Source organism: Lepisma saccharinum, chromosome 1, assembly GCF_977018435.1.
Source record: "Lepisma saccharinum chromosome 1, izLepSacc3.1, whole genome shotgun sequence".
Lineage (NCBI taxonomy): Eukaryota > Metazoa > Arthropoda > Insecta > Zygentoma > Lepismatidae > Lepisma > Lepisma saccharinum.
In genome coordinates, this window is record NC_139229.1 from 142,802,620 (window position 1) to 142,820,965 (window position 18,346).

The window sequence follows — 18,346 nt, forward strand, 5'->3', positions numbered from 1 at the left end:
TCTGACTGTACACTGTGAAAAATGTGCAACTGAGTTGCAACGAAAAGTGGTGTAACACAACACCTATTTAGAGCGCCGCAACCGAATTGCGCACAAATCTCACTGACCTGTTTTGCGCACAGATTTTGATCGAACGTCGCCACTTTGATAGCTTTAAAGTCTGTGCGCAAAACTGTTTTTTCTTTAGACAAGAAGAGAGAGAGAAATTAGAAATAAAATAGTAAATCATACCAATGTACTCAAACTCAAAAGTTAGGTTAGGTCAGGTCAGGTTAGGTTAGGTTAATGACTGCAAAAACATGTGTAAGTCCACACACACACACAAGAGAAGTGAGAATGCCTTGAGAACAATTTATATCTGACAACATCGCCTCATTTTTTTGTGCGCAATCCTGTACATTGTGACAACTTGTCAACGGCTTATCAGATACCACTGGTAAAACCATTTAGAGTGCTAAAAGCTTCCATACTTGGTGTGGGTTGACAGCAGATGGTGTAACAAGACACCAAAAATGGTGCTTAAAAACGCCAGTTCCACATTAACACCGTGTTCTGTAAGTATCATCGTGTTCTTTGTCTCTTCATCAATTTCACATAATCTTAATTCCTCTTCATCGTCGCGATTAGCCAAAAGAAATAGAAAAGTAACCAAAATGACAAAAATACAATACAAACATAGTAAAGTTTCCTGTTCATATAGCACCAGACCTAGAAGGCACATTTAGGGGATGTGGGGGTAGGGCCCCAAATATTCTCTATCTCGTCCATTTTTGGAGGTGATGTGATCAGCACCACGCTCCGACAGCCTATACCCACCCAGAGTAGCCCCAGGTACCCACTGATTTGAGGCTGGGTGAGCTCTAGAACTGCTTTACGCGGAGACAAGACCACAAAAATTCCGACCTTAAATCACCCACCCTGTGAATCGTACCCAGGTCTCCCTCGTGGCAGTCAGACACCCAATCGACTTTTTTTTTATTGAAAGGAAGACCCCTAAGTGGCAGCTTTCCACACACATCAATTAATACCAAATCTCTTTCTCATTCAGGACAGACGGACACAAACATCCATGTCTTAACTGGGATTCAAACCCGGGACCCCTGGCGTCGTAGCTTCTTGTGATAACTACTCCGCCACGAAGGGCAACACTAGAACACTTAATAAGTGTGCAACTGAGTGCAGAAAATTAATAATAAGTTCAGTTAACTGTCTATTTTGGTACAATTTTTTATTTCATAATGTCTTCTTAAGTGCCTATTTTAACACTGCTTCGTGTCTCCTTGCCTATTTTAAAAGTTGTAGGTGCTTATAAATCCGCAGAAGGAATAGAGATAGATAATATTACTAACCACGAAACCCAAAGCTGAGCCCTCTTCAACCAAAATAATATGAGAACGCCACTGGAGAAATCCTCTTCCCCCACTCGTTAATTTGCACACTACTAATGAGGAATCTGGACCTGGCCTTATTCAAAGATACTAACCGATATTTACCAAGAGTAGTCCACGGCTTCCGGAATGCAAGTCCGTTATCTTTTAACCAGCTCGTCTTCAGCCAACCGTTAACGGTCGCTAGTGCATGCAGTCCGTATGGTGTCGCCAAGACGCACAAAACAAAGACAAGTAATTTGAGTACAGAAGTGTGCCGTTCATTATCAAACAAAAATTGTTTCCAGCTGTAAGACACATGTAATGATTACATCACCCTCGTCCTTTCAAGGCTACGCGCTTAAGAATTCAGCGTATCGTAACGTGAATGCGTAAATTTCTCCCACGACGCGTGGCAATAAGTGTGTATTGTGTTTGGTGGCACGAGTACTTCCGGTCTAGCCGGAAGTAGCGTGCCACGTAGCTTCCCTTTGGCAGGCGGCCAGCAGACGTCTTTTCTCTTCCCCTTGTTTATGGTTTTCATTATGATAATGCCCTGTTACACGAAGAGATACTTCCCTTGTTTTGCCTTTATACGAGGATTGTTCAAAATATATCGCCATAGTTTTAAATTTCAGTTTTTTTTAAAGAATGAGCCAATATTAATGTTAACAGTTCTTAAAGACAATGATTTCCTATTATCTGTAATCTTATTTGGGAAGTATTCGTGACCCTTTTTTATTCTTTCTTCTTCACAACTTGGATTTTATCTGGGTCATAGGCGCCCTGATGTCATGAGTTGTCAGCAATTGGTGGGCTGCAGCCCACCGTGAGTTTCTCTGAGACCACCCTAATACCTAATTTTCATTTATAATAAAGGAAGAATCAGACACACCGTTAGAGGAATAAAAGGAGGAGATAAAATTAATGAGAGACGAAAGTAGAGAGAGCGATAGAGAAAGACAGAAGGAAAGACAAAGAGAAACAGAGAGAGGAATAAAAAATAGAAAACATTGAAAGAAAGAAATACTAAAACTGATAGAGAAATATAGGAAGAAAGAAAAAAGAAAAACATAGCGGAACGAAGAAAAGAAAGGCAGAGGGAAGTGTAGGGATAGAAAGGTAAGTGCAAAAAGAAACACTTAGCAACCATGGCTACTGAATTTCGTTCGCGCGAGCTTTGGAGCGCTTATGGTCACCCATCAACCCTTCTTTTACTGAAAACAAGCCTAAGAGTTCGTATATTTACATAGGCGTCCTTGAGGAAACTGATTACATAGGTTTTGCGAGTGCTGGGAGCAATTTTGCTCCTGTATATGTTGTATATATATTTTTGCTATAATTGTTTGGATTACTCCAAGCAAGTATAATTTTATATATGCATCCCCTGATCTGCATCTCATTATTCGCTGTCGTTTTATCTTTCCAGTGCAAACAGTGCGGAAAGTCGTTCAAGCGTTCCTCCACCCTGTCAACGCACCTCCTCATCCACTCGGACACCCGGCCGTACCCCTGCCAGTACTGCGGGAAGAGGTTCCACCAGAAGTCGGACATGAAGAAGCACACGTACATACATACGGGTGAGTCATAGAATATAGTGGCACTTTTATTTTCTTTGTAAAGTTCTCAGAAGCACAAACTGTTCCAAAAATTTCAGTGGTGTAGATTAAAGTAGATTTTATCTGCACATGAAGATGTTACAAAACCAGTGTCAATATTACCTTCTCGTGAAGATATTGATGTACAAATTACCTATCCATGTAGATAGTTTTGCCCAGATGACCTCTCCGTGAAGATATCGATAGGAAGGAGCTCTGGCGACAATTACAGTTGCGTCCACCTCTGAATCACTTCTAACTTTGAAGTGATTTCTTAAGAGACTACATGTTGCGAGGTAGGGAAGTAAGACATAATTTTTTATCTACAAATTAGATTGCTTTCACAACAAAAGTACAAGTGGGTGTTAGATCAATAGAAATCGATGCTCCCTCTACGTGTTTCTTTGCGCGCGCGTGTATGTATGTGTGTGTGTGTGTGTGTCTGCGAAAAAGACAGAGGAAGTTAGGTAGATTGTGCACACACCCCTTCTCTCTCCCTCGACAGTTCAATATCTATCCACATAGCCTGATACAGATAAGATCGTGAAATATTCGGCCGTAGCACGCTATCTGGTGGTAAAGATTGAAAGTAGAGGGGGACGCACACTCCAACCTCGACTTGCCAGATTTTTTTAGGTCTAATGATGTTTTCCACATCAAAGCATGGAAGGTAGTGCGTGGAAGGGGGGGGGGCGCCAATCCTTTCTACCTCTGCGTTTCCTTAACCCCCTTTCAGTCTCTACCTTTAGAGGGGGACACATAAATAATTCCTTTTTCGTCCTCAAGAGGGCATTGGTTTTACACCCCACCCCCTTACGCGAAAGAGAGATGTGAGAGGGGGTTACCAAAGCAATCACTCACTTTGCTAACTTCAATCTCAACCGAACTTCCTGCGACAAACGCTATCACATGACTCGGAAGACAAAACAAGAACGGAAAGTGCGAGTTCCACTGAGATTATTCGATAAGTGGGAGTGCTAGAGGTCTGGTACAGGGTGTTCATAAATTTCAGTGGCATTTACTTGGAACGTTTCTAAGTAATCACTATAAATCAGAGTAATGGGGAATAACGTAATGGATAAAACGCCTTTCCAAAGTACTTCTGTGTTCGAGCAATTATATCTATGCTTGCATGCATATGTGTAGCAATGTAGCCAACTGAGAGCCTCGGGCTTCGCGGATAGTCAGTGTTTCTCAACCGCATGGCCGCGTGAGGTTCTCCAGAAGTTTGCGACTTGAGTCTGAGCTGGATACCACCTGGAAAGATGGCCTTTCGTCCAGTTTCGACAAAATGCTTTCCTGACAGAGGCGGTGGTTGATCGAACGGTCTAATTGGGGCGGGGCATTGCTTCTCGCCTCCAAATTTGGAGGTTGACGGACTGGCCGTTCTCGTGTCAGAGCCGGAAGGGTGAAGCGACTTGCAGCCCTAGCTGGCTACCACACGGAAAGATTACCTTTCCAGGGTACGTATTAACTAACGTGTAAAGTTTATACAATTAGCAAACTATTTACGAGTAAAATGGACGAGATAGGGGCATCAACGTATAAGAAAGGGAATATACCGGGCTACGGGCTCACGAAGGTTAAGAACCGCTGGTCTAGCTAGACCAGAATATAGATCCATGAATATATTATGTAGCAGTTAGCCACATTGCTGTGAAAACGCAAATCTTTACTGATTAGCCAATCACCACCTTCCTAGTCCGCATCGAGCTATAGTGCGTAGCTTTCTTTCTATCCTTCCTACGTAGCTGCCTTCGCGACGGAGTAGTCAACTAACGATCTAGCCGTCGTAGGGACTGGGTTCTTGTTCCAGTCCTTTGGGAGTGTCACTTCCACATAATCATCTTCGCAGCTACCCAAAAGTGGCAGAAAGCGACGCGAAATAAGAAAAATAGAAGTCTCAGTCCTGTCTCTTTCACCAATCTAATAAGCTATTGCTTCAGTTTAACCTCTTCTGTCACATTGGAATAAAACTCTTTCGTAATATTGATTCTCTGGAAAGGCTCGGTGAAACGAAAGAACACAAGAAATTTGTTGACAAAGACTGTTCCCTGGAGTCTTCCGAGCGATAACATCAGCACACAAGGTGCGGCGGTTATCAATCCTTCCCTCTCCATCGGGAAGCAGCTCACGTGTGTGCCACGTACGAAAAAAAGTGCACGTTGTACGGCAAATACAAGATGTAGATTGTCGATTGGTTCCTTGCCTTCGACGTCACTCTGTTGTCTTATTTGGTTTCCATTCTCAAAGCTCGGAAGATACCTTTTGTTTACAACGCTGTACGGTGAAACGATCACAACCGTGCTGGTGTGAATGGATCCGAAAAGAAAAGAAAAGAAATACTATTTCGCGGATATTGTTTGGTACTAAACGCACGGCCATGAAATTTGGCGGGTGGCAGAAGTTCGCGCTGTTGCCACGTAGAAGCACAACCCCGAGTGTTCGGAGGTTAAAGAGAATGAAAGATCACGTTGTAGAGTTGGTCTTTGTAATCCATTCGATACAAACTGACAGTATTGTTCGAAAGGTCAGTGAGGACAACTGTATGACCCGGAGAGAGATCGGTCTGACTCTCAAAGTAGACAACGCAGCCGGTTGACGTTGCCACACAGTGCGCGGGAACCAGCGACTTTTGTCCCGATATCGCTTTGCTTTTCCCATATGTGACACCAGCGCAATTCTGCCCAGACGCCTATTTTCATGGCCGTGCATAGTTCTGCATTACGGAGCATATCTTCAATAGGTTTTGCCCTGGCTTCATCAGAACTGTTTTCTGTGTTCAATGACCTCCGTGGCGGAGTGGTTAGCACAGAGAGCGCTACGACGCCACGTGTCCCGGGTTCGAATCGTGGCCTGGGCATGAGTGTTCCACGTGAGTGTCCCTTATAATCAATATTTCAAGCACCGTATAAGTGACGTGGTCAGCACCACGCTCCGGCCGCCTTTGGTTCTCGAGGTCGCCCCTTGATACCCATTTTATTAAGAGACATAGTGACCCCCAGAGCCGCCTTAAGCAGAGAAACTCCCACATGAGATCACCTACTCTGCGCGGCAGTCAGACGCTCTACCAACTGGGTCACAGTTGCTCCAGATATGTGGCTCACGATATTGTTAACCCCTGGCCTCAACATATCGAAAATCATTCAGGACATAATTATAAAATACCTTGTGTGTGTGTGTGTGTTGCCTTCGTAGTTTCAGCCCACAAACATCTAAAGTATTCCATTTTCATATATCACTGTGTATTGGTAAGATAAACTAAACTACATTTTAACATGGAGATGATGACTATGCTGACTGCGTCTTTCACTTGACGATCCATATTTGAGGATCCACTACTACAGAAAAATTACGGTTATACCTGTACTACTGGGCTTCGAGTGCATACCGCTAAATTCCGTGCCCTATCTACCGTCGCCTGTGTGAACTATTTAGCGCTCGAGAGAAATCCCCACTCTGCAGCACAATAGCGTACACATTTGCGATTGAATGGCTTTTATAAAATTAGTACTTACGTTAGTATGAATGTAATTAAGTTAGTCGCGACTAGGATATGAGAATGAGGAAAGTGTGATGAGGCGTCCGAGTCCTTCACTGAATGCACCATCCCAGCATTCATGTACAGTGACTGAAGATAAACACGCAGAAAAGGTCAGTCAGAAGTGCCAGGCCATGGGATTCGAACCTGCGTACTCCTGAATATCAACCCGTCACTGTTAACACTTTTTTGTGATTCGTTTTTGTACATATCTGCTTCACCAAGAGTGATATGAATTTCTTAACCGAGATTCGAACCTACGACCTCTGAGGACGTAGCGAGCTACGATAACCATTCCGCCATTCGAAAACTGTAGACTCGGGATGGTATATGTGAATTAATTTTCTCTTTCAGTAAAGTGTAAAGCATTTAACATAACACTGAAACGTACTTTGTGCGAAGTTACCTCAACTACGTCAGTCGTAGCCTGAAACGAGATATCCGAAAAATGCGAATTTACCTAATTAAATGACGTTCTGCAAGATTTACAAACAACAACCAGCCACAGGTAATTGATTAGCTGCATGGAAGGCCACACCCCCTGGAGTTGTGAATCAGTAGTGGTGCTGTGTCACTTGTCACTCAGCATCAAACGCGACTTTTAATTTTTTTTTTCAGTGTCATCATCAGCTGTGAACTGAAGAGACAAGCATTGCCTCTATTGAGGTGAAATTTACGGGCTAGACAGCGTTCGGCTTTTCTTCTGTTGAATAAGAAAGTTCCTATCGTAAACAAGCTGTGGTGAATTTTCTGAAACAGCGTGGAATTGCCCAGGGGGTGGGGAACACCCACTGTGATTTCAGTGGTCGCTTCATTAATTTTATTCACGCGACAGGATGAAGTATGATACGCGTCAGTTACGCCCGGTAGTAACCGCTTAATAATTCAGTGAATCCGTCGTCTTTTTCGCATTGGAGGTTTCCCCTATGCGAGTAAGAATAGCGCGTGTTTCGGTAGTTACTGTTCAAATCAAAGGTAATAATGTTAGCACTTTCTGTTCGATAGCCATTGAATGCTACAGAGAAAGTATTGCCTGTGTAAGCCTACATTGGACTGTAAATATGCAGGACTTGGCTGAAAGTTTATTAAAAACTTTGACAAAGTTCTCGCGGGCGTTTCTTTCCACGTTACAAGACTAGGATAATCCGTAATCGTACCTTACTACGCATGGAAATATTCTGTTTCCCTCGTTAAAGATTTTGTATTGAACACGTATTTCAGTGTTTCTTTTATAAGTAGGCTACATGTGTCTTGGGATTACATCTACATATTTTTTTTCAAGGTGTTATTAACTTATGTAAAAGGTTACAATCAATAAATGTAACATTTCAGAGTAAGCCAAACAATACATAAAGATAAATAATGGTTTGCATTTAAAGTATTTAATTACATAAATTACATTAATATACAAATAAAATGTATTAAGGAAAGTTCATTAAAAAATAAATTTTTACCTTCTTTGAAAATGATAGTAAACTTTAACTTAGTTGTATGCTTCGTTTATAAATCTATAATACTGTTTCCTATTTTCTATTCTGCAGGTAAGAGTATATTACTTTTAATCTCCATTGAAGTTTTTTCCTTAGGTAACAAAAATTAGGACAGTGTAAGAAAATACGTTTTAAATCTTCTTCAACTTGCTTATACTCTCCCTTATCACATAGGCAATTGTAACGTGTTCAGTTCTCATAGGCAACAGTAACATTTCCTCAACTACCTAAATATATGCAAGTGTTTTGCATTGTAATTAACAAATGTGCAATAATATTTCCCAGTTATCGCAGCGTTAATTGATACCAATCGTTCCTTGATTGTGAGTGAGATGCATAAATATTATTAGGCATATTATCAATCAATCGCTGTGCATATCAATTTTGCTTTACCCAATACGAGGTTTAAAAATTGAAACAAAATCGCCAAAGCTGTGGACAACATTGTTCCTGCCTGAGCACAATTACATCCCCTAGAAACGGATAGCATGTATGAGGATTAAAATAGTAATGGACAGTTCGCCAGGAAAAAAATGTACAACCTACTGTACTAGTTACGTTCTAACTTACGTCAGAAGTTCGTGAGAAAAATCAAGATTTCACGTAAAATATAAAAATCCTAACTGAAAACTTTCATTTCACTCTAAAAACAATAAATCTTTTTGGTGTAGGGAGACCTAAAACAGTTTGTTCTAAATCCACCTCAGCTCAGAAATGCTGGACTGGACCTAAGATTTAAAGTGGGATTCGAACCACTGTGCAATGTGTCTCTACCGGAGCCCTTGATTATACGGCAACAGTGTTACCATCACGTCATCGGGGGTAAAAATAACTTTCAAAAATTCGAAAAAGACCCGACCTATCTCACTCTGCTCAATTTTTTAGCGCTGTGTATTAGTATTATATTTTTTGTTAGATGGGGAACAAACACGTTTATGATGTTAACATTTGGCCAGCGCTAATCCGATACCCTTTTGATTATGATGCCACTATAGTACTTACTACAAGTATATACAATTTGCTGCTAACAACATTCTTTTGTATGTTGACACTCTACATTCATCTTCAGATAAAGTAGGCTCAGCATACAAAAAACCTCAACACAGTAATCAATAGATCTTTTCATTTGATCCCAATTGGCATTGTTGAAGTTGAAATCGTATAACGTGAATCCTTTTCACGTTATCCTCTTCCATCATTCCATGGTTCCTTCAATAACATTTACAACTATGGATTACGTGCAATTTAGCCATCATAAGGATTTCTCAAAGCAGCTGTTTCACTACAAGTGACATCTCGAAGAAGCTTCTTTCAAGTTCTCAAACGGCTCAGCACATCGATCTTGCTCCCACTTCACTCTTTACTTCAAAGGTTCTCGTTTCCTCCACTGTGGCGCTGCTTATGGGTTACGACGTCTTTGTATCTGTGTGTTACCTATGCGAGTATACAATATCTTTTGTAGGCTACCTAGAGTGGGATAGCAGGTAAATTTTCCATTGCCATGTTCGTTCGCTTTGTTTTATGTGTGAATTGAGACAAAACACCGGAAAAGCAGTTGGGACCATCTGCATTAATATCAGAAGATTTTCATTCTTAAAAATGCATAATTAGTCCTCCAGCGGTCCCGGGTTCGAATCGTGGCCTGGGGAAGGGTGTTCTTTGTGAATTTCCTTTCGTCAATTTCATCGTAATATCACTCATCCTCATCGTCGCGATTAGCCAAAGAGCGAAAAAGCGACCCTAAATAACAACAAATCAAAGCATAATTCTCAAAGCTACGGACTAGGGACCCTCAAATTCAATTTTGCTCCTGTGTTTCGGAAGTCTGCCAAGTTCTCATCGTCCCTTTCTCCCCATCCCTCACAGTGTTACGAACATAGCACCCATCAATGTTACCAAAGTCATAAATATCAATTTATTTGAATTAAGCACCCGTCGTCTTTCGACGACTGGCTATCGATTAGAACATACATAACCAAACACGTACTTTAACACTTGGAATACTACTGTTGCATGTGTCCGACAGTAATTATTGTTATCAGCGTCGCGGCGAACAATACTTACAGCCTGCCAACTTTCAATCGATCATGATCTACAGAAATATAAATGTTCGTGGTTCCTCGAGTAAAACAAACTCGATTTTGTACATTAACGGAAGGGGCGTTCTTTTGTTATCAAACCTTATTCTATACTACAGTTTTCTTCCACTTTATCTGCAATTCACATCAGGTTTTTCTTTGGATCTACGTTTTTTACTTTTCTTGTGCTCTCACACTGAAAGAATTTGATGAAAGAAGGCGTACAAGCGAAAATACATTTTGGCAAAATTGCTCTGCGCGATCTATTCAATTAATGTTTACCTTCAATGAATTGCTTATGTCACGTACCAAAACAATAAAGCAACACCTTTCTTCAAATGGAAGAGCAGTGGGGTTCATTTTACAACTGGTAGACTACTGGTGCAGTGGGATGCATAAGTATTACATAGAAAATTGTCCATTACCATGTTCCTGCACTTTATTTTACCAAATGAGAGCTTCATGAATTGAAACAAAATGTCAAACTAGCTGCTGATAACCTCTACACCAGAATACGTAAAAATATATTATTTAAAAACACATAGGATACAAGACGAACATTGATAAAAAGAGCCATGGATAATTTGAGAGCAATACTTGTGTATGCCATTGTACAATTGGACATTGAGATAAGAAACCCATATTAGAGTGAGTGAGAGAGAGAGAGAGAGAGAGAGAGAGAGAGAGAGAGAGAGAGAGAGAGAGAGAGAGAGAGAGAGAGAGAGAGAGAGAGAGAGAGAAGTAAATCCCAACAAGCACTAATTCTAAATTAATAACAAATAACACCAGATGAAGTAGTTGTGTAATGTTGCGTATATGTATAGTGTTGTGTTGAAAATGACATAAGGATGAAAGATGATGTCCAGTTTTGTCTGACTTTAATGCAAAATTATATGTTAATTCGTTTAATGATTCTACACATGGAAAAATATACAAAGTTAAACAAAGTATACAGTGAGATGAAACATATCTCTCATTAAAATTACAATTATTTTTGTACGGTGGGTCTTTCTAAAGACACCTCTCCTTCACGTAGTATAAACCCTGGACTGCCTCTTGCAGACAACAAGGCTCTGGCATCTAAACTCATAGCAAGTATAATTCTCCCTGGTACTTGTGTTGCTGTGCGATCCATTTGTTTTTATGATTATCCTTTCATCAATTTCATCTTACACTCATTCTAATCTTAGAGGTCAAAAGTTGCAGAAAAGCGAAGTAAAACAATCGAATCAATCAATTATTTTACTGTACTACCTTCTTTAAAAACTATATTACAATATCCTATTAAACAAGTTGTGTGTGCAATAAATTCGTAAGGATAGTATTGGGAACATTTTTTTAGTTTCCAGAATGATGAATTCCCTAATGAAGTTTCTTTCAGAAGTTGTAATTTAGTATTAATTCAATATTGTAAATTAAATTTTCGGTATCGTAGTACACTTAAATTCCATAAACATCGGTGAGGTACAATAAAAAGAGAAAATTATCAATGTATTTCATTTTCTTTCAATATTTTTTGTAGTAGAAATTCTGTTTTCTTTTCTGTTCTCGCACAATGAAATTTTCAACATTTCCGTTATAGGTGTGTATACTAAAACTGAAAGAACTTGTCCAATAAGCGAAATTCCTATAAATGCAATTAATTTAGGTAAAACCTTATGTGAAAGCTTTTTCATTCAGTTTTCTAATGTTCCAAAAAGCGTTCAAGGGCATCGTTTTTTTTTCTACAAAATGATTGACTGCATCCTAATTCTATCGACAAGTAAGTCCATTTTTGTCATTTGGGGAAATGAAACTGTGGTAGATACGAACAAAAACCCTAGGGAAAATGTGCGGTTATAAAAACCCGAAGTAAAAAAGTACATAAGCAACTGAAAACTTGCTAAGACACATGCTATTCAAGCTTCACATTTAACGATCTTCCTTTTCTTCTTAATCATCGTTCCGAAAAGAAGTGAGGGGGAGACGACAGTTCGGGAAAACATTGATGTTGAGCCTTTTCAGCTTGCGCGTTGTGAGGACGCTGTATGAAAAATCACTTTGTCCTTTCTTTCAACTCACTTCTCCTTGAAGCTCGCAACGTTTAAAAAAACAAACGGAAATTATTGGTCATGAAAGAAAACATGCACGATAGACTTTTAAAAGCTCTATAATTACACTAATTGATGAACACACAGGTATATCGAATGTTTTTGTGCTTATAAAGTAAGACATTCTTGGAGGGAAGAGCTTCGAGAAAGTGATTGGCGTATGTTTGAAGCGGGGAACGATTAAGACAACAGACGTTCTTCCGTCTCCAATAACGATACAATGAATTGTGTGGCCATGTGTAGAAGCTGGCAAGTGCTGAACATTTCATAGAACGGCCTCATTATGTGGTTGAAGGACCTTGTTTTGTCTTTCATACACTGCTTTCAATCATTTCCTGCGTTTGACAATAAATGGTGTTTGCCTTAGGAGAACAATGGGCCACTGGATACAAACGGGTCCATTGGGAGGAAGTTTGAGGAAAAGAAAGATGTGTTTATTGAAGTTATTTTGGATTTGTTTTCTTTTCAAAATCGCTGTTTGCTTGATTGGTATTAAGAGATTCTGTTGTTTCTTCAGCGATAGAAATTAAACCTTTGTCAACAGCATTATTCTCTGCGTCAATTAAAATTCTATATTCTTTAGGCACAATTAAATTTATTTTCATAGTTGTACAGAACGATATCAGCCTTGAATTTAATTCGATTACATTGATATCAGTATTGTTGTTCGAATCTCAAACAGAAATATGATGTTCTCAACCAGAATTTTCTTTAGATACAAACTAAATCAAGGCTTCTCAGCTTTCAACTTCAGCACTCGGCAAATTTCAATCGTTGTCTATGCTGTCATACTTTGGCAGAACTTAGGCTACTGATTATGCAAATGTCCATGCAGTGTCTGAAACGATGATCAAACATATGTATAGCTGTATCTCAAATAACGTTTTCAGGAGTTAATACTAAATTTAATTCAACTCGAATGACAATGCCCTTTGCTACTTCCTACAAAACCCAGCAAAAATGCATCTATAGGCCTATACCACAACCCATATAGTAGCTGGTTTCCAATTATGCACGAATAGTTTCATTTGTTAATTTTATTATTTCATTTTATTAATTTTTGATCAGGAAGCCATTTATTGCTACTGATGTCAAACTTGTACTCCTCTTTGTATTTTTCTAAACGTCTTTGAAGCAGTTCAACCATCTTTTTTGCTCTTAGTACCATTTCCCTTCGTGTATTCTTTAGTATTTCCCTAACTCTTCAAACACCACTACTTACAAATCAAACCATGCATCAATAATATTTGAGAAATTTTAATGTGTTTATCTTGCCAATTGGCGATATTAACCAGAAAAGCGTAATGAACGCTAATGCTTGAGATAGTTTTTTTGTGACTGCAACATTTTCGTTTTGTTTATTTTCAGGAGAGAAGCCTCATAAATGCATCGTTTGCGGAAAGGCTTTCAGTCAATCATCGAACCTTATCACCCACATGAGGAAACACACAGGCTACAAGCCATTTTCTTGCGGGCTGTGCGAAAAGGCTTTCCAAAGGAAGGTAGATCTTCGAAGGCACCGTGAGAGCCAACATCCAACGTCGCCGCACATCTCAACTCACCAGACGACGCCTCGCCTTGAAGTGGAATTGCCCCCGCCCCTGAAACTTATAAAGGAAGTGAGCACTTGATTGTGAAGTTCATAGACTATTTGCTTGGTTCGTGTCTGTTGACAAAATGATCCCGTCCAAGCGTTGTGATAAAAATAAAAGTCATTATGACAAGGAAGCTTGACAGTGTGAGTAGGTTACAATTACACGATACTCAAATTCACGTACGGCATGTTTGTGATGTTGTGTGCCTTAATCGTGCTTTTACGATAATTTTATTTCGTCTTAGTTTGTCTGTAGGAACGAGTATGCAAGCACAGAGACATGTTTGAAAACAAATGGCTAGCTTTCACGACCCATGAATTGTTTCAAAGTAAATCAACTCTCTAATATTAGTACAACATTTCAAAAACTAGCCTTATTGGTGCACCTTGTTCGTGGTTTCATGCTTAAATTTTTATAAGGAAAACACCTTACAAAGGTATTTTCAGGTACCTTGAAAATAACCGCAAGACCTCTAACTGATCAACATAATGACATGAAGTGTGCCATATACGTATATTCTAATACAACTTACAACTATAAAATAATATATAAAGAAAAGGATTTCAATTAGTTCAAAGATATTTTTCTGTAAAATGTGGATGAATATAGCAACAAATTTGTCCATTCCATTAGTAAATGGAACAATTCAAGGTGCGTGTAAACCTATGTCAAGGTTTGTAAAGGCCAGTGTCGTGTGATGAGTCACAGTTTGTTGAGCACAAATGTAAATATAATGAAAATATGATGTTAAGCAGGAATTTTTAGAGTTGGAAACATAATCTGCAAAGTGATTGCGGTGTTGCCCTTCTTTCTTGTCATTTGTACCAAATAATCTTTTTTTGGCAATGAGATATTGCGTTTTCTTCTTGTCCTTTACTAGTCCATTCAGAAAACGAAGCGAATTCTTTTTATTATGTCTGGTTCTAGCTTCTAGTCAAATAGCTACATATCATCTCATGATAAAGTCTAAGCTATAATGAAAAATCAGTTGAAATTGTAATGGCAATGATTTTCCAAGGAAGAAAAAATGTCTGAGTATGTATATAGTCATTGTTAGAATTGGGTCCAAACATCCTCAATGCAATGTAGTAGCTGTTGAATTCAGCGATTAGCCAGTATTAGTTATTGAATATATTTTTACTTTATTAAATTATTACATACTGAACCAAAGTATTATTGTGAATTTTAGATACTTATAACCGCAATTTAGAAACGGTTTCAGAGCTGAGAAAAATAATAAAATACTGGAAATATGACGTACACGATAAAACAAATAAAACCTCAATTGCGATACTTTCAAGTAATTAATAAGTGAGGAAGATTGTGGAATTTTTATCATTAGCTGAGTATTTTGAAGACTGCGGTCTGTAGTGTAGTGTATTATTTTCATTCGTAATACAACTTGAAAACTTAAAAACATCTCAAAGTTTAATGTTCATTTGTCCCTCATATTCCTCACATGTAATCCCTCCTAAATGCTTCATGGCAAGTAAAACGAATGTAATAGCCAGTCGTTCTCTAAATTGTAATCTTGGTTCAGCATGTTCTCAGTATTTTTCCACTTTGTTGAACATATATACACATACAAACGGTATGTGTTTGGAGGTACGTATACACAAAGTCAGCACTGATTCTGAAAAAAAATGTATACATTCGCCTAAATTTGTTATGTTTGATTGATAGCAAGAACATCTCAATGGCAAGATGTGAGCACAACATTCCGTTTCGTCAATTGTTTGAAAACCATTCCAAGCGTGTGTTCCTAGTTCAAAATTATCTGCCTCTTTTGTTGTTGTACTTTATCATTTTACATCATTTTTAATTGTTCCATCTCATAATGTATGTTGTTTTTTAAGATGTAAGAAATCTGTAAATGCACTTTTGTGTAATTTGTTTTTGTATTTATAGGCTATTATGCACATTTTTTTTATCTATCTTTATATCGCACCCTTTTATTCTAGTAGAGGAGTCTGCAGACAGCTAGTCACCAAAGAGGTTGTATATCTTTGTAGTAAGCTCATTTTATACTGTATGATTTTATATTGTATAATTTAAAAATAGAAAAACGATAAAACACCTGGAAATCCAGTTGTTTATTTATAATCTGGCATTCAAATTGCATCAAAATTACTTGGTTACTAATATTGTCGTTGAATAATTAATAAAAGTTATTCTTGTAAAAATATATAATATTGTTTCTTTTCATGTTACTCATCAATATTAAGTCTCAAATGACAAAGCAGAGGTAATTTTGTGTTTTAAGTTCACATCGCTCTATTCACATTATCCTAGAAGTTATTCTAAGGAATCAGTGATTCAACTAATGAATGTTCTCGGTGGCGGATTTAGCGGGGGCACGTTTCATCCAAAAAGGAATGACTGCGTATCATAAAAAGAGTACAATGAACAGAAAGTGTTCGAACGATCATTTATTTTCCATATAGTTAAAAGAATAAAGAAAAATTTAGGACAAATTCATTAATAGGTTCTAGATTTACTAAACACCTAAAAAGTCCACACCGGAAATCGAATACGGGGCAATAGCGTTAACCGATGGACAGAAAGCTATAGCATTCTACAGAGCATTCCCTGACATTCACTATGAGACTCGGCGGCAAGCGGCCCGGCATCAGTGCTTGTCTTTCCCGGTGAACGACTCCGCGACAGTCGCTTATATTAAACCTCGTAAAAAAGTTTAGAGTAACAGGGTCAGTTCTGAATAAAAGTGGAAAGAAAAATGGGGAAATAAAGTATATAAAGACAATCCGCACACCATCCGTGAGTTAAAAGAGAGTATTGTACGAAAAATCGGGAGAATTACAGTAGACGAACTTGCACGTGTAAATGCAAGTTTCCTTCGAAGATGCCAGGAATGTGTTGCAGCAGAGGGACATCATTTTCAACACCTTCTGTAGTGAAGGTTAGTACACAATATGAAAACTGTAATTTTAATAGCCGACTCTAGCGACTGTCGCTGACCCGTTCGCCGGGAAAGACAAGCTCTGATGCCGGGCAGCTTGCCGCCGAGTCTCGTAGCGAATGTCAGAGAATGCTCTGTATATTCTAGATAAAATATGTCCCATGTTTTGCCTGAGGGAAGGATTTCCTACCGTATTGCCGACTTACAACCAGTATAATCATCTGTGGGGCCTGTGTTGCGTCCTGTCAGCGTGTGTTTGTGTTCGTCATTTCTTCCATTTATCGCCATTCATCCTCTTCGCGGTTAGCCAATAGTGGAAGAAAGCGAAGTAAAATAAAACAAATTCAACAATCAATTATCCCTATTAATAAAAATAAAGTAGAAGTACTATGTCACAGAAATTTACTAATACCATAAGCTTATAATCTAAGGGTTCTGGGTTCGTTTCCTGGTGGGAGTACATTGTACAGTGGTTCGGACTCCACTCTGAAGGTTCGCTCACGATTAGTTTATTTGACCACATATTGGCCCTAAAACGAACACTTGTGTTTACCTGAATACACACTGAACAAGTGTCGAAAAATCTGCATATTGATTCCAGCGTTACGTCGTATATGTTTATAAACATTTTCTGTGCCCCTTCCAGGAAAAACTTCTACATCCGCCTATGAATGTTCTAGCATAGCCATGATGGTAGGTGATATTTACTTGCAGTTATCGTAACTGAACATGACTTCTATGCAGTAGGGGCTGATGGTCCGGCTCTGTGGGTGTGCGCTTCTTCCTTGCGCCCAGAAGAAGTGTTATCACCCCTCTCAATACATACCCCGCTTTTGCGTACATGATGCTAAATGTATTGGCAACCCAAGTTATGAACTCTCACTGATAATGAGACTATGGCAGAGTTGCACTTCATGAAAAATGTTAAAAATATGATTTTTTCACAAATTTGAAATACTTCGATCAAGAGAAGAGAGATGCTATCGGGCTGCAGAATTACTCAAGAACAGTGGCGGCGACTGGGTTCCAAAACTGAAGGGGGGGGGGGGCAAGAACAGTTTACATTCACTTGGTAGATAAGGTTTAGCTTGGTGCGGGAACAAAAGTGGCAAAAAACCGCCGCCACTGTGCAAGAGTTATCAATAAAGTTTACGAAAGCAAACATGGCAAGATATAGGAGAAGAAAATAGATATATAATTCGCCTTTGCAGCATATAGAGCTTTCATTCTGCTATTTCCTCCTTGGAACGAATAAGTTTAGCAAGCCTGTGTTTACTGCTCATCAAATGTCATGATATATTTTTAAATGAGCTATGGACTCAGTCTTTCAACACGAAGATGCAGTTCCAGGGACCAGTCTTGTGCACCGATAGAGCATTCCCTGACATTCGCTACGAGACTCGGCGGCAAGCGGGCCGGCGTCAGCGCTTGTCTTTCCCGGTGAACGGGGTCCGCGACAGTCGGCTATTAAAATTACAGTTTTCATATTGTGTACTAACCTTTGACTACAAAAGGTGTTGAAAATGATGTCCCTCTGCTGCAGCACATTCCTGGCATCTCCGAAGGAAACTCGCATTTACACGTGCAAGTTCGTCTACTGTAATTGTCCCGATTTCTCGTACAATACTCTCTTTTAACTCACGGATGGTGTGCGGATTGTCTTTGTA

The 18,346-nt window shown here is 39.1% G+C and overlaps 1 protein-coding gene across 2 annotated transcripts in view; it reads left to right on the forward strand.

The window, feature by feature from the left end:
• Positions 1–15,891, forward strand: part of LOC145989234 (uncharacterized) — a 50,060-nt gene extending 34,169 nt beyond the window's left edge. For both annotated transcript variants that reach the window (XM_083124558.1, XM_083124549.1), the window contains exons 5-6: positions 2,797–2,947; positions 13,533–15,891. In XM_083124558.1, the coding sequence (XP_082980684.1) occupies positions 2,797–2,947; positions 13,533–13,795 (414 nt within the window). In that variant the 3' untranslated portion in view covers positions 13,796–15,891. The remainder of the gene's footprint in view (positions 1–2,796; positions 2,948–13,532) is intronic.
• Positions 15,892–18,346: the final 2,455 nt, after the last annotated feature.